Below are 19,810 nucleotides of genomic sequence, written 5' to 3' on the forward strand. Positions count from 1 at the left end.
CAGCATTTCTCCGATTAAAATAGTGACATCCTAAGGGAAAGCAGGGCATTCCGCTATCAAAACAGAAACTGGGATGGCTTCTGTAAATACGGGACAGTCCTGGGAAAATAGGGACACTTGGAGGGTCTGAAATAAATGTTTTTGCTGCACACCGAAAGGCGTCTAATGACGGCACCAGGCAAACCTCCCAGGAGAGATTGCATAGGCAGGGAGCCACCACAGAAAAGGCCCGTTCTCATGTTGTCACCCTCCAGACCTCTCACAGAGGAAGCACACAAAAAAGGGCCTCAGGTGATGAGGTCCAGGTCAGTTCATATGGGATGGGGCGGTCTCTGAGGTATTGGGAGACCTGAGCCACATAGGTCAAAACCAGCCCTTTGAACTGGGCCTGGAAACTGGCAGCCAGTGCAGCCAGGCCATGAATGGTGCCGATTCTACAACCCAGTTTGCTGGGGAGAGCAGCAGTGAGGGTTTGGATTATTCACCCCGAGGGCCACATTCCCTTGTGCGGGGCCACATGTCACTGGTGGGTGGAGCTAGAGGCAGAACTAGGTGGAGCGGCAAATGCAAAAATTACATTAAATATACTGTAATAACAATAATTTATGCAGTCTAGCTTGCAACATAATAATACCACAGCAAAAAGTCAAACACTAAAAACTTCGTTATACAGGGCTGCCTTCAGATGTCTTCGGAAAGTTGTGCGGTTGTTCATCTGATTGATATCTGCTTGACATTGATCTGTTTGACATTTGTTCAGCAGTTACTTCAAAATTAATCCCACAAAATTCGGCTAGTTTTGGCACATGCTCACCCGCCCACCTACTTTCCTAGGACCCTTTTAAGACACGTTTAAAATACATCCCACAAAAATCCTGAGATCTGGAGTATACCCCCAAAGAGAGCTACAATTTCCAGCACCCATAACAAACTACAGTTCCCAATATTTTGGGGGGAGGCAGAATATGCTTTAAATATATGGTGTTCACAGCGGTCCTGGAAGCTTTTAGACTTTTATTGTGGGGAAGATAGATGGGTCGGGGCTCACCAGGACAGGCTCAACCCTGAGGCGCATGATCACTCCCTCCTTCCAGATCCCTCAAAGCCTTGATCCTGAGCCGTGCTTTCTGTGTGATCTGGATCCCTTGCCGGTGCTTGTAGGCACAACATTCCACAAAGCTGGGGCGACTGAGTTTGGGCTGACAAAGGAAACTTTGATTTTTTCCCCAGCTGGGCTAAGCAGTCCAAAGTGGGCGGTTTGGAGGCTCGGTGCTGCAACGAGGACTGCTGGGTCCAAGGCACGACACCAGAAAGGCAAGGGAACGAGACAGGCTAGGAAGCTGTCAAACCATTGCTCCATTTAGCTCAGTATGGGGGCTTGTCACAGGCTGTGGTTTTCCAGGATTTCCATTAGAGATCTCTCCCAACTCTACCCAGAGTTGCTGGGGATTGAACCTGGGACCTTCTGCATGCTCCACTAAGCCCTGGCTACAAGAACAATGGTATCCCAGCCTGCAGGGGGTGTTTACGGCAAACCACAGTTCCCTGGATTCTTGCTTAGAGCGTTTAGCCTCAGAATGTCCATGATCTTGGAGGGCAGGTGGGGGCTTGTCACTTCTCCCCCTTGATGGAGAAAACTGGGATGAAAGGTGTAAAAATTGACTAAAGATGCAGCATTCCCTATTTGGTGAAACAGTGGAATTATTCAACCTGGGGTGCCAGCATAGCAATACAGTGGTACCTCGGGTTACAGACGCTTCAGGTTACAGACTCCGCTAACCCAGAAATAGTACCTCAGGTTAAGAACTTTGCTTCAGGATGAGAACAGAAATCGTGCTCCGGCGGGAGGCCCCATTAGCTAAAGTGGTGCTTCAGGTTAAGAATAGTTTCAGGTTAAGAACGGACCTCCAGAACGAATTAAGTTCTTAACCTGAGGTACCACTGTAGTGGTGAAAGTGTTGGATTGGGATCTGGGAGACCAGGGTTCAAATCCCACTCGGCCATGAAGCTCACAGGGTGACTTTGGGCCAGTCCTTATCTTTCAACCCAACCTACCTCACAGGGTTGTTGTGTGAATACCGTATTTTTCGCCCCATAGGACGCACCGGCCCATAGGACGCATCAAGTTTTTTTGGGGGGAAATAAAGAAAAAAAAATTATTCCCCCCCTCCCAGGCGCTTGTGGGGCAGGCAGCGGGGAGAAGCGCTCTTCTCCCCGCCGCCCGCCTTGAGATTAGGTCCGGGGACAGCAGGAAGACGCGCTGCGTCTCCCTGCTGTCCCCGGAGTGGTGGGGCAGGCAGCGGGGAGAAGCGCTCTTCTCCCCGCCGTCAGCCTCCAAACCACTTCGGGAGACAGCGGGATGGCGGCGTTCCGCCTCCCTCTGTCCCCCGACCTTGTGGGGCTGGCGCTGGGGCTCTCCTGAAGCCTGGAGAGCGAGAGGGGTCGGTGCGCACCAACCCCTCTCGCTCTCCAGGCTTCAGTGAAAGCCTGCATCCGCCCCATAGGGCGCACCCACATTTCCCCTTTATTTTTGGAGGGGAAAAAGTGCGTCTTATAGGGCGAAAAATACGGTAAATAAAACTGGAGGACCATGTACTCCGCCCTGGGCTCCTTGGAAGAAAGGTGGGATATAAATGTAATACATAATACATGAACAGAAGCTTCTCACGTCATAATCTGAGGCACACAGTAGGAGATGCCAGAACAGAACACACTCTGCACTTTCTCAGAGGTACTCAGAGTAGTGCAGTTAGCATAATTCTACTCAAGCACAAAGCTCGCTTACTGACCTTGACTTGATCACTCACTTCTCTCATTCTCAGTCTAACTTACCTCACAGGGTTGTTGTGAAGATCTAGTGGCAGCGAACGATTTACTCTGCCTCAGGCCCCTTGAGGAAGAAGCAAGGATATATCGTTTCATCATTTTACTTCGACGATCTGCCTTTCAGCATTTGAATCCCTGTTGCCCTTGTATTTCGGAAGTTGCTTTGAGAAACTCCTTCATAGATGCGGGAAAATAGCACAATAAATGTTTGAAATAATAAATAAAATACTGTAAAATAAATGGAAATAACCCAGCAGACGTTGAATGCCAGCAGGGCGGCAGTATGAGGTGCCTGAATTTGAAAGAGTTCAACACATGCTCAGAAAAACAAAGTGTGCAATCTCTAAATTTGTAGGTGCCAACCCTTGAACATTTGGTTTAAAATTCAAGTGTTGCCAGCCTGCTCACTCACAAACGGCTGCACAGGATGTGATTTTTCTCTCTGGGCTACTACAGTGGAAGATCAGCTATACCTAACTAAATTCTACTTGAAATGAGAGCCAGTGTGTTGTAGCGGTTAGAGTGTTGGACTAGGATTTGGGGGGGGGTGTGTGGATGGGCCAGAGCTCTAATCCTCTCGGCCATGAAGCTCATTAGGGTTAAGGTAACCATGAACAGCACTTTTGAGCTCCTTGGAGGAAATATGGGATAAAAATCTAATAAATAAATATCCAGAGACCCGTTGAAATGAATGAACCTGAGTTAAGCCGTGCCCATTCATTTCAATGGGTCTACCCTGAACAACTCTAATTTACTGGTGTGGCTCTGATAAATTGTATACAGGGGTACCTCAGGTTACATATGCTCCAGGTTACATACGCTTCAGGTTACAGACTCCACTAACCCTGAAATAGTGCGTCAGGTTAAGAACTTTGCTTCAGGATGAGAACAGAAATCGTGCTCCAGCGGCACAGCGGCAGCAGGAGGCCCCATTAGCTAAAGAGGTGCTTCAGGTTAAGAACAGTTTCAGGTTAAGTACGGACCTCCGGAACGAATTAAGTACTTAACCCGAGGTACCACTGTATATGTACATAGTTTTAATTCTATCAATGTTTAATTTAAAAAAAACAACGATTGTCTTTTTCTAGCTGTTCTTATTTTTATCTGTAAGCCGCCTTGAGAAAAAAGGCGGGGTGTAATATAAATGTGCGCATATTATAAATATATCAAATTCCCAGTCCTCATTTGAAGTAAGGAGCCCCATGCAAATCAACAGTCCTTGCTCCCGAATAAATAAACAAAAAGAGCACAGGATCTCAGCCTGCGAGAACCGGGAGAGGACGGGAAACCCTTAAGGTCTTAAGCAGACACGCGTTGCCCCCCTCCTCCACCGCCTGCTGAAAAGCGCCCTTCCGCCCTTGCTTGCCTTTGACGACGGAAGTAGGGCAGTGACGTCACCCTGCGCCTTCTTCCTGCTTGGGGTTGGGCGGGGGGACACGGGAGCGAGTGGCGCCTCGGCAAGATGGCGGTGTCTCTATTAAGGTGACTGCGGGGGAGAGAAGACGGGAGCGAAGCGCTGGGAGGGAAGAGAAGGAGTGGGAGGTGGGGTGGGGGTCATTCCTGGCTGTCTGGGAAATGGGGTGTGTTCTGTGAGGGGCCGTTTGTCGGGGGGGGGACACTTGTGCCCTTGGGTGTGACTGGGTGACATTGGTTTTTACCCTGAAGGTGTGGTTTTTTTAAGCGCCGTTCCGTTATCCTCTTGCAGAAGCTGAAATGCAAACCTAAAGAGTTTTGTTATCCTGTTGCATGTACAAAGTGCGTTTTCACGTGCACCAGCAGGCTGTGCCTGCCTTTCTGCTTGCATGCACACGCCCCACACCTGTCAGCACGTGGGTACATAATGTTTTTGCGGTGCCACATATCTTTGTGCGCATGTAAACTTGTATTTGCAGAGAGATGTAATCTGTGTCCGTATGCACTCACTCACAAGCCCCACAGATGTAAGATGCACGCATTTCAGCATTATGTGCATAGCTAAGTATATAAATATATGCTGTTGTTCATATTATTATTTAATTGATTACCCACCCTTCACCTTAAGGTCTCAGGGTGCATTACAGCATTAGAACACAAAATTGCAACACCACGTTAAAACAGTTTGATACTGCTTAGGTAGTTTCAAACATAGTTAACGACAAAGTTCAGTTGGTGTAGCATGAGGCTCTTAATCTCAGGGTCGTGGGTTCGAGCCCCACATGAGGTGAAAGATTCCTGCATTGCAGGGGGTTGGACTAGATGACCCTCAGGGTCCCTTCCAGCTCCACAATTCTATGATTGCATGTCAGTGTTATGTGCCTATGCACGTTTCTGCAAATGCATTTATTTGTGACACACCCACCCATAAACCCCCACAGCTGTGTTATGCTTATGCATTCAGTACACGTCCATAGGCATTTCCACAAACTGAGACACATGTGTTTGCACACAAGCAGACATGCTGGTGGGCCTTCTCCACACACAGAAGCCATGGACACAGAAGGAGGCATTGAGACTGCACCCCTGACCCTGCCTCTAATGTCCTATTCTGTGTCAGCCCTGCCCCATGGACATTTGTGTGCTGTTATAGGTACCTGCACCAGGAAAGCCTATGTGTGAACAACTTTTCACCCATTAGTGTTCCCATGATCAGAACCCCTGATCATGCATGGGTTCAGATCACATGCAAGCCTATGCATGACCTGTCATTTGCCTGTTGGTTTTCCCAGTATAGATACCAGTGTCAATGTGCCAGTGTTCAAGGCATAGGGCCGGTGCTGTGCATGATATCAGCAGTGCAGCCCCACCAGCCTCTTCTCCATGTGGGCAAAGCTTCTACATGTAAAGTACATGTGAAGCCTTAAAGACAACCAGCAAACTATTAGGGAGCATGCTTTGGTTGTCTGTTTCCTCCGATGCATGAAGCATAGTCTTAAATTATGGCAGCTGCGTATATGTGCTTTGATGGGCAGGGATGAAGAGGAGTGAGGCCAAATGGAAAGGAAATCCGTGAAAAACAGACGCCGATAAAAGCAGAATAGTTACTATTACTGTCACCAAGGCAATGTTGGTGCAAACACAAATATCCTGGCACTGGTAACCTAATTAATACCATGTAGTGTGATTAAAAACCCATTATCTTGATTCAGTCACAGGTTTTTGTTTGATTGTATTTCTTCATCAGTTGTGATTTAATTTCACACTGGAGTTTTCCCCTGAAAGCTCTTTGTTTCAGAATGGCTACTTGTAAGTTCAGTAGGCAAGTGTCCAGTGAGGCTGAAATATTCTCCAACTAGTTTCTAAATGTTGCCCTTTCTGAAGCCTGGTGTGTGTTCATCTATTCTTTTGTGTACATGTGCTTGTTGCACTGCAAACATGGGTCTCTGTTTGTGCATAAGCTGAAATGCATGCATGAGTTTGTGAGAGTGTTTGCCTTGCATGCGTACGCTTACGTGTGTGCTTCATTGCAGTCAGATGTGCATAAGCTGAAATGCACGAATAATATATTTGTGGCACATGTGTGCAGTTGTACATCTCTGTGTGTCCATAAGTTTAAATACATATGCTGGCTTGTGACATTGTGAATACATATTAGTGTATGCATGCTTTATTGTATGGAAGTGTGCAGTAGCCGTAAAGCATATGTAACAATTTTGTGGAACTATGCACAGGCTGTGTACATGCATCTCTGAACACCTGAGCTTAAATGCATGTGCAGGTTTATGTTATTGTAGTCATATATGCCCATGCTTTATCGATGTGGGTTTAGACGCGCACATCTAAATTTAACATTTGTAAGTTTGTGAAATTGCAGATATCTGTAAGAGCACCTGTCTGTGTGCATATGTGCATACAATATGAAAGGTGTGCATACATGTGCAACATTGAACACATGTGCTTGTATGTGTGAGTTGGTTCCCACATGTATGTGTATCACTTATCAAGTGGCAACTTATGTGTGAATGAGCTGTCACGGTTCTGGCACCATGCTCAAGAGTTTTCGTTTCACCCAGTGCCAGTTCAGAAGCAATGCTTTTCCATGGAACCACTTCACATTCTCAACCGCCCTGCAGAAAATAATAACGGGAAACGTCCTAGTTTCAGAAAAATAACCATCACACTTTGCCACTCGCTTCCTACGAAACGTGTTCATCACCAGGCTTTCAGCTGGTCTCAATTCTTATTTCTTTGCCCCTCTTTCCTGCCTCATTTTGACATGCCTGTATCTAATTTCTAGGGGAAATCGGCAAAATTGGCACTGTTGACACAGGCTGCCATATGTCTGGATTTCCGCCCAGACGCTGCTGACAAATGCAGGATTCTGGATATGTCTGGGAAATTCCGGACATATGGCAACCCTAATTTTACCCAAACTTCCCAGAATTCTTGGAAGGAACCTGATCCGGCAAAGTGGGGTAGCTGGAAACCGGAGAGAAAGTCCTTCACACAGTGCATTGTTAAATTATAGGGTGTGCTCCCACAGGAGGTCAGAATAGCCACCAACTTGGATGGCTTTAGAAGAGGAATAGACAAATTCATGGAGGAGAGAAGGCTACCAGCTGCAGTGGCTAAGTATATTCTTTCTCCACTGACAGAGGCAGCCACAGAGGCAGTTGCAAGGAATCTCAAGAGAAGAGAGTACATATTGCACCCAGGTCCTGCTTGTAGGCTTCTCACAATAATCTGGAATACCACTGTAAGAACAGGATTCTGGGCTAGGTGGGCCTTTGGCCTGATCCAGCAGTCCTCTGCTTAGAAGCAAGTTTCCTTTTTTATGTGTCAATTATCTCCAACACTAGTGTGTCCTTTAGACAAAGTCCACTCCAGTCCCCATCTCTAAACTCTTTGAGCTATGACCGGCTACCTTGTGAATCGCTGGTTTTTTTGCTGGTGTGTCACCTTGGAATGTCAGCCTGTCAACATCTTGACGGAATCTGTCTAGAATAGCTCCTGTAGCTTGCAGGTGTGTGTGTGTGCCTGTAATAAAAAAAAGAAATTGAAACCCTTAATTTACCTCTTGCTCATGGTGTCAGTTTGCGACTGAAATGTGATGCTCACTGCACTGAAACAATGACCTGCTATTTTGCTAGCGCTTCAGGTGTGACAAATGACATCTGCAGAACGAAATGAAAGTTTGTTTTCTTTCTTGCTTTCGCCCCACCAGAAGCCTGCAAACCTTTACCCTTTAGGGGTTCAGGCATGAAATAACTGCTTTTTGTTATTGGCAGGGCTGGTTTTTCTTGCCCATCTTGGATATTTTGTGTTTAGTGAGCAAATTAAAATGAGCTACATTTCAAGGATGAAGATGTGAAGGACTGTACGTTTGATTTTGTGTGTGTGGTGCACAGATGCACACAAATATATTCCCCCGTTCATTAATTTTTAAAAGAAGATTTAACGTACTGATCGACAAATACATAGCAAGCATTCATCTTTCAAAATTATGTACACACATTCCTTCAGCTCGATATACATAGATTTATATTAAATCTGTAATAAGTCACTGTTAGATCAATAAATATTTAAAACCTTTTATGAAATCCATATGTAGCGTCTCTTCGGATGGATCTGTGAGAGTTTTGCAGCGGAAGTTGGGGAATTGCAACCAACTCCATTTCTGTCCCTTAATGGTTTGAATGGGTGGTTTCACATTTTATTTAAAAGCCTGGGCAGCCTGAACCTAGATGTAATCAGACCTGAAATATAATCCATTTCAGACTCATCCATCTAATAGCTGTTATTGTTTGCCACTGAAGAAGACTGCCTGGTCAAAATGCTTTTGGCAATATTGGATTGTGATTTACTTAAACCAATGGGAAGCTGGCGATATATTTCTCTGGCTGTGTAGTACACACCATATATTTAAAGTACATTCTTCCCCTCCCAATTTTTTTACCCCTTAAAGAACTATAGTTCCCAGCACCCTTGGGAAACTACAGCTCACAGAACTCAGGGGGGCAGGCGGGCCTGTGCTTTAAATATATGCTGTGTACACAGCCTTGGTTGCAGTGCCAACATTTTATTTCGTTATTGTGTCGGAAGGTTCTAGACACATACACACCCCAGTATAATAACAATAATGGTTTCTGTGTGATTATCGAGCAAAACGTGTTGTGTTTTCATGTTTCCTGCCTTGCACTGTGTCTTGGTGGGAAGAATAAGGCTTCAGTTGTAAATTCAAAGAGCACTTTTGTCTTTCAGATTAGCCAGCCGGCGATGCCTCTGTGTTCGTCTCGGACCGGGACTCTCCACGCGGCAGTGAGTTTATGACAGTAAAAAAAATGGGCTTTTGTTAATTCTCCTCCTGCTGTTTGGATCCTTGCAAGATTCACTCCTCTGCCAGTTTGTTCTCCCATAATTCATGGGCCATTAAAACGGCTGGCTAGCTGTTAATGCTGTGATTGGCACTTTATAGAATCTGCAGGTGCTGCTCTCAGGAAATATAAATCAAAGGGCGTTCGCTGGTTTACTTGCCAACGACTTGGCTTCAGATGGTCCTTTCCATTCACCCTCTGTCTCTGTGCCCCTCCACCACACCCTTATTTATTGCAAACAAAAGTTGTCCCTAAACAAACTTCCATTCAGAGCCCTACAGGAGAGGAAGTTGGTGCATCAATTTTATTATATTATTTAAATAATTTTCCTCTTTTTTAAAAAATAACCCTGCTCTTCACCTCCACAAAACCCCTTGCTGAAAACAAATGAGATCGATCCCATCCTCAGACTTACAGTGTCCTATTTTAGATGACAATAAAAGGAAAAGGGGAGGGGAGGAAGGAGGAATAACAACAACAACAGCAAAAGTTATGCACCTCCAGTTTGAGGCATTGTTCATTTAACAAACCATGAGCCGCTCATGAGTCACCCATGAGATGATCGAACCATGACTTTTCCTCCCATTTTAGGGCCCGCCCTGTTCTCTTGATTGCAATGCAGTATCTTCCCATGTTCCTAAGCACGGCACAGGCCCCAGCGCTATTCTCCTCTCCTGTGTTTTCTTTTCCAGCGTGGTCCCCATGGCAACGACGGCAAAGGAGGAGATGGCCCAGTTTTGGGAGAAGAACACCCGGTCCAACCGTCCTCTGTCCCCTCATGTCACCATCTACCAGTAAGAGCTGGTTTTGTTTAAGAAGGGAGGCACTCGCATTTCCAATTAATTGAGATGAAGAGCAAGATTTAGGACTGGCACGGGGACGGAGTTGGTGGGTGTTTTTTGCAGCACGTCGTCAACACAATTTATACTGGGCCGACCAGACATCGTTCCACTTTATTAGATGTTCTGCAAGTCTTCCCCAAGGCTTACCACATTATTGCCATCTTCTGCTACAGGTTCAGAGTTCCTGTGTTATATATACAAAGCCCCAAGCAGCTTTGGCTCAGGATACCTTAAGGACCACCTGAGCCTTCGTATCCCAGCTGGATCACTGAGATCACCCAGAGGAACCCTTTGCCACGTTGGCAGGAATCCTGAAAGGGCAGTCGACAAAAGAGCGGCTTACTTAAAGGGAAAAGGGTGGACATTTGGATTTGATGCTGTTGCACACTACAGGGGAAGCGTTGCCCTTCAGTGGGTAGAGCATCAGTTTTGCATGCAAGTTCAATCCCCGGCTTCCCCAGGTAGGGCTAAGTCTCCCTGCCTGAAACCTTGGCTCACTATAAAGCAGCTTCCTATAATCCATTGGCTCCCTGGATGTGGAATTCGCACCCTGTTCCCCTTGCAGCATCCTGTTCCTTCTTTCTTCACAGGGGCGCTCGGAAGGTCCGCTGCTTTCCCTTTAAGCCGGTCTCTCTTTCCTCCACCGCCCCTCCAGGATTCCTGCCATTGTGGCAAAGTCATTCCTCAGCCACCTCCGTAGATTCCTCCATCCCTTCGCCTCATCTGGCTGGATTCCTGGCATAATTCTGGGTACAGGCACAGAATGAGCTGGAACAGTTTCTCCATCCTGGGTGATTTACACTTGGAGAGTCACCGATTCTCCCCCTCCTTCTCCAAATCAGTTCTGTTTTGAGTTTATTAATAGCCCACATACACAAACAAGATCCCAAACTCAATATTTGACTCCATATAGTGAGGGGGAAATAAAATAAAAAGTACAAGCAATTCCACTAACTGCAACTGTGCATTGCAGCTGAGGAGAGGGCCTTCTCTGTGGTGGCCCCTAAACAGAGGAATTCTGTCCCCACCACAGAGGTGCATTTGGCACACCTTCATTCTGCAGTTTCTGTCATATGCTGAAGACTTACCTCTTTAGCCTGGTCTTTGACACCCGAGAGATGTACGGTACATATATGCTACCAGCTGTTGTGGCCGTTAGTAGCCTCCTCGTCCATGGATTTGTTTAGCCCTCTGTTAAAGCTACCCTAGTTGGTGGCCATCGCTGCTTTTTATGGGAACAAACTGCATGGTTTTTTGCACTGGGTGACTACATTGTCAGCATTAAGAGACCTCTTCCCTCTCTCAGCCTCTTTTATTTTTTTCTTCCAGTGCAGTTAGATCTGTGCAAAATGTTATTTTTGGGGGTTTCATATTATGCTGATCTGTGTTTTTAGTGCTGTCTGAATGCTAGGTTGTGAAGGTTTTATGTCATTTACATAGGGATTTATTTATTTTTTGGTGTGTCTTACTGGTTTCTGAAGCCCAGGGACTTCGGCTGATAGGCAATCTAGAAGCGGAGTAGTTGAATAATCAGTTGAACAAAGGCTTTAAGACCAGAGTGGGGAGCCATTTTGGCCCCTCGTTATCTCCTTCCACCCTGTGGGCCAACTTTGACAGGTGGGTGGGGTCACTATGATGCTATGATGCTATCATGTGACCAAAGGGTGGCTTCTCCCCCTTCCATCTGCCAACGTTCTAGGGCAGAGAGAGGGGTTCCCTGCGAGGGAACATGCTAGCGAAGCAGGACCCAGTAGGATTTAACTCTCCGTTCATCAGCTGATGAGCAGAGGGCTCAATCCTGCTCTCTGCAGGGGTGTTCTTCGCCAGTGTGTTCCTCATGGGGAATATGCTGGTGAATCTGCAGCCAGCAGGACTTAACCCACCTATCAGTTTACATCAGCCAGCGACACCAGCTGATTAGCCAGGTGGGTGTGGTTTGGAGGAAAGGGACTGGTGGGCCAAATAAGAACCCGCTGGCAGGCCAGAATGGGCCCATTGGCTGCAGGTTCCCCACCCCTTTTTTAAGAGAGTTTGGTGGGATGGGGTGGGGGAAGAAAGAGCTGTTGTGAACTGAATGTTGGTGGCAGTCTGGCTAGACTCTGGTGCCTTGCTTTGTGCCCCGTCTCACTGGCCTCTGTTTCTTCTTCTTTCAGCTGGTCCCTGCCCATGATGATGTCCATTTCTCACCGTGGCACAGGAGCTGCAATGAGCCTAGGTACTTTGGGGGTCTGTCCTTTGTCACCTTCCTCTGGACCCCACTCCTGTTTTTCAGCACCCTCCTTACAGCTGCGGCTCCCTCACTGCAGAACGGCCTGTAGCCTTTCTGCTGTGCTTGGGCTTCCCAGAGGCGCCTGGAGCAATGGGAGAATGCTGCTGAATTTCAGGAAATGTGTTTTTTGCCTTAACATGGGGCATGCGTATGTGTCATGCATTTAAAAAGTGCTACCCCCCGCCCTTTGCAGTCTCAAGTGGTACAGCCCGCTCTCATGCCTGTCAACCAAGAGGCACTTCGCCAGATTCATCTCAAGCAGCCAGGGGAGATTGGAGAGCAGAAGAAGATTTTATTTTTTTTAATGCCCTGGACAAGTCGGGGCAGGCAGCAAAATGAGAAGCATGACCACTGGGAAACAGCAGGACAGCTTGCACCACGTTGGTCCTGCGCTTTGCAGCATGCTCCTTTGGCCGGGGTGGCGGGTGAAGTGTCCTGGGAGGGTTTTGCTGACCAGTGACGGGCAGGTGGGCAGGAAGAGAGCAGATCTAAGAGCAGCTTGGTGGTCTTCGCTCTTGCTGGCTCCGCCTGCCCTTCCCCACTGCCCTTGCCATCCATTCTGGCAGTGCCATCTGGAGAAGCCTTGAGGCTTAAAAGGAAGGAGCCGCCACCGCTGCTCTTCCAGCCAACTCAGGCGCTCTCATCAAGCTGTCCTTATTGCGTAGCAGCTGTCCCCGGCGCATGTCAGTCCGGCTCTGCGCCCCAGCTCTCGCCCGTGGGGTTTGCCTCTCTTTGCTCAGCTAGCTGAGGTTGCCTGTGCATTGGTAGCTGATCTGTAATTTGCCTGGAAAGGAAACTTTCCTCCAGAAGCTTCAAGGGGCTTTGTCAAAGCTCAAGCCACTGCTAATCCGGCCTTGCTTTTAGCTGTTCTGTGTCTCGCCGTGATGGATGCTCCTTACTCTAGTTGGTGGCCTTATAACCTGAGCAGAGCCATGGTATTAAGCCACTTGGATTGAATTCGCCATTTTACTGTATTGTGGTGTCTGACGGTTGGCATTGGCAGAGTGCTCTGTCCAGGGCTGTCCAGGGCTGATCGGTGCCTGCAAAACGCCCCTTTTGCTCAGCTGCCTCTTTACCTGCCACGCACTAGATGTCATATACTGTATAGCTTGTCTTGGAGGTGTGTTCTGGGCGTAGGTTCTCCTGCAGCATGTAACTTGCATAGCACAGGTAGCAAATGTGAGAGGTTTTTCAGGGGCCTGAGAGTGGTACGCCTGCCTCCCATATCCTTAGCATCCCTGGGTGCCCCCAGACAGCCAGAATTTCACAGGAGGGGCTCAAGCTCAAACTGAAATTGGAGGTTTTTGCAAATAAAGCAGATTAAAGTGCTCTGGTGCCATTGCACAACAAATCCACTCCCCCCCCCTAAGATAAGGTCTTTTTACATATGAACATTAAAAGAACGTGTTGGTTCAGGCCGTTGTCACATCTAATCCAGCATCCTGTTCTCCCAGGGGCTAAACAGATGCTTCAGTGGCCAGGCCTTGAGCTGGATCCCTTCACAAGAGGACTCTCCCCTCCTGTGGCTTCCAGAAATTGATATTCAGAAGCATTTCTGTCTCCAACTGTGGAGGCAGAGCATAGCCTATCAATGGCCTTTTCCTACAGGAATCAGTCTAATCCTCTTTGTGGGTTGCTGTTACTCCCTCCCGTGAGAGTCGGTTTGCAGTTTGCAAAGCGAAAAGGTGGGCAACACATTGAAAAGTGGGACAAATGAATGATTTAATGGGAAAACAGCTAAACACCCTGCAAAAAGTTCACGGTGGCTGTAGGGCAAATGCGCATTGCTTTATAACTACCCTATGAACCATAAAGTTGTTACAGTAAGTGCCACACTTTTCACATGGGGGGGGGGTTAAGGTGCCAGTACTGCATATCTTTGAGTACCCCCAGAAAAAAGCACTGCCTATGAACAAATCAGAATGAATGCTCAGACAAAAATCAGGCCTAGTCCAGCCTCCGCATCAGCTTTGCGCAGAAGATTGCTCGATAAACAGGTTGTCCAAAGGAGCCCATTTCTCTTGTGTTTTTCTCCCCAGGGGTGTCGCTCTTTGGCTTAAGCGCTCTGATCCTCCCAGGACACTTTGCTGACTACTTGGATCTGATCAGGTCCCTTAGCCTGGGGCCTGCCCTCATCTACTCTGCAAAGTTTGCCCTGGCTTTCCCCTTGACCTTCCACACCTGGAACGGAATCAGGCATCTAGTGAGTAGCCCCTTTGGAATAGGAGTGCAGCTGGGGAGCCTCTCAGCATAAAAAAGGCGGTGGTGATGTAGCGGTTAGAGCACTAGACTGGGAGCTACAGAGCAGGGTTTCAGATCCCAACTGAGCCATGGAACTCACCGGTTGACTGTGTCCTAATCTTCCTTGCACCGTTGCTGCTGTCGTTAATATTAATCATTGATTTCATTCATTATTTTATTTATTTAATGTATTCGTTGCTTTTTTTTACCACCATTACAATATGGATGCAAACAAACAGATTGAAGCCAGCATAAAATAAAACAAAAAAAATTCTAAAGGGCAATTCTATTTTTAAAAGGCAGGAATAAAACAACCCACCAAGTCATGAAGCCCACAGAGAATTATAAGCCAAAGGCCTGGCTAAATGTTTTTGCCTGATGCCTAAATATATATATATATATTCTTCCCATGATGCATCCTAGAGCCATTTGCAATATAATGACATAAGTATTCACTGAGGTCTTGGGAGGAGTCGCTGTTTATGTGTTCAGGATTGCAGGCCCATTTTTATGGAGCTCCCTCCCAGTTGAGGTCAGACAGCCGCCCCCCCAGTTGAAATTCTAGCCCTTACCAAAGACTTGGGTTTTTTTGCTAGCAGGCATTTTATCTAAATTCTGATTTTATAGTTTCAGCTCAATTTTATTTTCACTCTACTGAGTCTGCAGTACACCGCTTAGAGGCGACTGTGATTTACGTGGCATAGGAGCTGCTGAAATTACAACAATAGCACAATATTTTTTAAAAAATAATAATAATAAATATTTTTTAAAAAACAGATTAAAGCAACAGCACATGCACAAAATCAATTCAAACCGAAAGCAGGTGCCAATGGGGATAGAGATTTTAGAAGGCTTGTTGAAAGAACTTTTTAAGCGCGTATCAGAAAGGCAGAAGAGAAAGCACCTGTCTGAAAGCGCTGTGGGAGGGAGTTCCAAAGAGCTGGGGGCTGCCAGGCTGAAGACATAAAGTGTGAAGATAAATTGGGGAGACCCTTAGATGCCACCTGGAGCTCCTTGTAGGAAAAGCAGGATAGAAATGTAAATAAGAAGGTGCCTGTCCTGGTATTCAGTGGTATACAGTGGTACCCTGGGTTACATATGCTTCAGGTTACAGCCTCCGCTAACCCAGAAATAGTACCTCGGGTTAAGAATTTTGCTTCAGGATGAGAACAGAAATCATGCTCCGGCGGCGCGGCGGCAGCAGGAGGCCCCATTAGCTAAAGTGGTGCTTCAGGTTAAGAACAGTTTCAGGTTAAGTATGGACCTCCGGAACGAATTAAGTACTTAAGCCGAGGTACCACTGTACTGTCTCTGTACCTGGAAGCTTTGCATTGGGGATTCTGCCAGAGGAACACTGCTTGCCCACACGTTCAGCAGACAAAAGGGGGAGGTTTGGGCTAGTGGCAGGATGTCTCTGTGTGGGCAGCAGCCTGAGCCAGGATTAACTCGTGCAACTCTGACCAACAGCTTAAAAAAAACCAGCCAGTTGCCTAAAAGCAAAGGGATGGAAAGAGTTGACTTCCTTACTTATTTACTTCCTGTATTTATGAACCACCTATCCTTTGAAGAGTTCAAGGTGACACACAAGGTTCTCCCTCCTCATTTTATCCTCACAACAACCTTGCGAGGTGGGTCAGGCTGGGGGGCAGGGAGTGGCCCAGGGTCACCGAGTGAGGTCAAAGCTGAGTGGGGATTTGAACTGTGGGCTCCCAGGTCTTCGTCCAGCACTCTAACCACTACACTACACATCCTGCACCCCCGGAGAAAGGAGCAGTCATATTGCATGTTTGCATCCTTCTCTGCCATTTGCAGTGCTGCGAAGTGGCACTTCTTTTCAAAGCAATTAGATCTGTCAGCGTGTTTTCTCTCTGGGAGGGGAGGGGGGAGAGAACAACTGCTCTGATTGCTCACTTCTGGGACTCTGCAACATTCCCTTGAAAGCAACTGACTCTTCAGTACTTACCCGGGGCTGAGATTTGGGACAGACGGTTCTCTCTTTCTCTCTGGGAGAAGTGTGAGCTCTGTGTGTGTGTGTTTTTCTCTTTAGAGGGGGAAAAAAACCTTATAAAGGCCAACCCACTGACTCCCTTGCCCAGCTCCTGGGCATCTTATGCCTCTCCGAATGAGCATCTTCTCTTCCTCTTGACTCCAGATAGTATGCATGGATTCTTCTGCCTGCCCACGCCTCCCTTTGCTTTTGGAAAATAAGATCTGGAGGGCATTCTGGTTTACTGAGAGTCACAATCAGTGGCTGCCCCTTGGGGCAGGGGATGCCAATTGGTGGGCGCTGGGCTTGACAAATGGATTTTGCTCCCTGCGCATCAAGTGTGCCCTTGTACGTTATTAGGGAGGCATAGAAGCTGCTGTCACTCGATACAAACGGCTGTCATCAGAAGCTGCCACAGCTAGAGAGAAGAATATTGCCAGGAGAAAGAAAAGAGTGATGTGTGCACTTCTCTCTCTCTCTCTCTCTCTCTCTCTCTCTCTCTCTCCACACACACACGCGCGCACACACACACACACACACACACACACACACACACACCAGCATACAGTTGCAGAAAGCAAGAGTGATCTGGGAGAAAACCCCACAAACTTGCAACACTGCACCCCAATACCATACACCTGTCAATTCTAGTGCAGCAGTTTGGACCTGCTTGCATGCAGAGTAACTAATCTGTGAGCTGGGAAATGCTTTGTGGTGTTGAAAGCCGAGTCGCAGGTAACAGCACTTCCCTGGACCCCTCTGGGGAGTAGGACCCCTTTCCAGGGGACTAGGCAAGAGAGGTCTACAAACATTACTTGTATTTCTCTTTGAGGCCGCAAATTACTGGACAAGACAGGCTAGGGGTGGCTGCAGACATGGGTGTGCATATTCATTTATGTATAGATGTATGCTGATGGTATGTCTGGTGTAAATTAAGCAAATTACACCACCTACTTTGCATAACGACTTGCGCATAGCTCTTTCAAGTGTTCACGGAGCTTCAGATGCATTCTTGAGAGGCAATCCTTGCAGTTCCCTCGCTGCGAGAAGCCAAGTTACAGGAAACCAGGCAGAGGGCCTTCTCGGTGGTGGCACCCACCCTGTGGAACGCCCTCCTACCAGATGTCAAAGAGAAAAATAACTACCAAACTTTTAGAAGACATCTGAAGGCAGCCCTGTTTAGGGAAGCTTTTAATGTTTAATAGGTTATTGTATTTTAGTGTTTTATTGGAAGCCGCCCAGAGTGGCTGGGGAAACCCAGCCAGATGGGCGGGGTATAACTAATAAATTATTATTATTATTATTATTATTATTATTATTATTATTATTATTATTGTTACAACAAGGGAACCTCCGACTCCATCAGCTGTCATCATGGTGGTGAAAGTGGGAGTGCAGCAGTGTCCAGAGGGGTCCAGGTTGAGGAAAGCTAGCATACATGGTTTCTTACCCACCCACCCCACATTATCCTCCAAAGAACCTTGTGAGGTAGCCTAGTTTGAGATGCAGTGACCAGGCCGAGGTCACCCTGTGAGCTTCATGGCTGAGTGGGGATTTGAAACTGGGTCTCCCTGGTACTAACCCAACACTCATAACACAGGGGTGTCTAGTCTTAGGCTCTCCAGATACTGTTGGGACTACAATTCCCATCATCCCTGACCATTGGCCATGCTGGCTGAGACAGATGGGAGTTTATTATTTATTTCATAAAATGTATATAACGGTTTGCTAAAGTGAAATAATCAGTTAAAAACAGCTATTTAAAACAACACTTTTGCTTCCCTCTCTCTCTCTCTCTCTTGTAGGTATGGGACCTGGGCAAAGGATTCAAAATACCCCAGGTCTACCAATCTGGAGTCCTCGTCCTTATCCTGACAGTATTGTCCTCCATTGGGATTGCAGCAATGTGAAGCTGGGCGGAGCAGTCCTTCTCTTGTCCTCTACCACTCCTGAAATCCTGTTCTCTTCCATCTCTTGAACGGTTTAGTTCGTCAAAATCTCCGGAGTAGTAGAAGTTGAGGGGCAGCTTTTTGGCTAGGGAAACAGTCTGGGGTAGGGGCAAATGGTTCACAAATCAGCACATAGTTTAATAGTAAATGGTAATGAGATGATTCTTTCCTCCCTTCTCAGATCCTCCCAGATTATTGCAGAACCACTCTTTTTCTGTTTTTATTTTAATGTCCCACATTATCACCAGAAATCCCCCGTCCCGTTGCCCCTGAGGTAAAGCCTAGGGCTGCATGCGCAAGACTCCAAAGATGGCCAACAGCAGCTGAGTCCTGATTGGCTAAGAAGCTAGCATACCCACAATGCACTGCTTGAGCCATTGCTTTCCTCGGCCGCATGCTTCTTTTCGTTTCTCCCTTCCCCACCCCCAGTCTTCCCCCCAAAAAGGCTTGAGACAATACCAGCCTTTGTCCCCCGCCTAGGGGCTGAGGGAGCTCCATTAGCACACTGTGTGAGCGAGCGTGTGGGTATATTTTTCACGAGGACAAGGGTGCCCATTGATAAGCGAGGCTCGCAGGCAAGAGCAGCACATTCAGCCAAAGCCACCTCCAGTGGCTGTCCTGCGCCTCACCCCTTTATCCCCAGAATGATGGCAGCGGTCGTGAGGCTTTGGGCCTGTGGCTGCCTCTGCTGAGGTTGCTATGGCAACGTGCAGAAATGCTGCATTGCTCTCTTTGTAGGTGTGGGCCGCCAACATGGGCCAGGGGGAAAGAAAACAATGTCATCTTGGGCAAGGCCTGCCCTCATTGCCGCAGGTGTGAGGGGAGCCTTTGGCCCTCCGGCCAGACTCTGCCAAACTACAGCTCCCATCAGCCCCAACGAGCATGGCCAGTGGCCAAGGATGATGGGAGTTGTAGTTTGGCAACGCCTGGAGCGAAAAAGCTTCCCCACACTGGCTCTGCTTCGGTGGAAGAACTCCGGTGGTGTAATTTCAGACCACTTTATCCAGCTCGCCATCTTTGCAGATGGATCTGTCCTGATAATGGGGAAGCTCCAGATGGTGTGGGACTACAACTCCCATCACCGTTTGCCATGCTCACTGGGAACGAGGGGCATTGGAGGCTTCACATCTGCAAAGGCCACATGTTTCTCCAACCCTGTCGCAGACAAATTATCCTCTCGCATGCCGTAAATACAAGCCCATACTGTACTACCACCTCCTTAAATGTTAAAGCCAGACAACTTTCCCTCCCCATGAATGAAGCTGGGTTGCCTCTCTCCACCCTCTGTTCTCCACAAATGAAGCAACTTACTTCTCTGCGATCAGAACCATTGTTTGGGTTTTGTAAAGTTTCCACCTGTTTCTACTACTAATAAATTGTCTTCAGCCTTTCGTGGGGCACGTGAA

At 47.4% G+C, this 19,810-nt stretch overlaps 1 protein-coding gene across 1 annotated transcript; it reads left to right on the plus strand.

The window, feature by feature from the left end:
- Positions 1-4,231: 4,231 nt before the first annotated feature.
- SDHC (succinate dehydrogenase complex subunit C) lies at positions 4,232-19,810 on the plus strand. The gene is made up of 6 exons (XM_083477684.1): positions 4,232-4,308; positions 9,004-9,060; positions 9,809-9,910; positions 12,112-12,173; positions 14,267-14,430; positions 18,261-19,810. The coding sequence occupies exons 1-6, from the start codon at positions 4,289-4,291 to the stop codon at positions 18,363-18,365; spliced, it is 510 nt and encodes a 169-aa protein (XP_083333810.1). The 5' UTR covers positions 4,232-4,288; the 3' UTR covers positions 18,366-19,810.

Source organism: Podarcis liolepis, assembly GCF_965112155.1.
Source record: "Podarcis liolepis genome assembly, chromosome: 15".
Classification (NCBI taxonomy): domain Eukaryota; kingdom Metazoa; phylum Chordata; class Lepidosauria; order Squamata; family Lacertidae; genus Podarcis; species Podarcis liolepis.

Excerpts from the sequence above, each read along its gene's own strand:
- SDHC (XM_083477684.1), top strand. The coding sequence starts at position 4,289 with ATGGCGGTGTCTCTATTAAG. Across the intron at positions 4,309-9,003 it reads ATGGCGGTGTCTCTATTAAG|ATTAGCCAGCCGGCGATGCC; the intron begins GTGACTGCGGGG and ends TTTGTCTTTCAG. Across the intron at positions 12,174-14,266 it reads AGGAGCTGCAATGAGCCTAG|GGGTGTCGCTCTTTGGCTTA; the intron begins GTACTTTGGGGG and ends TTTTCTCCCCAG.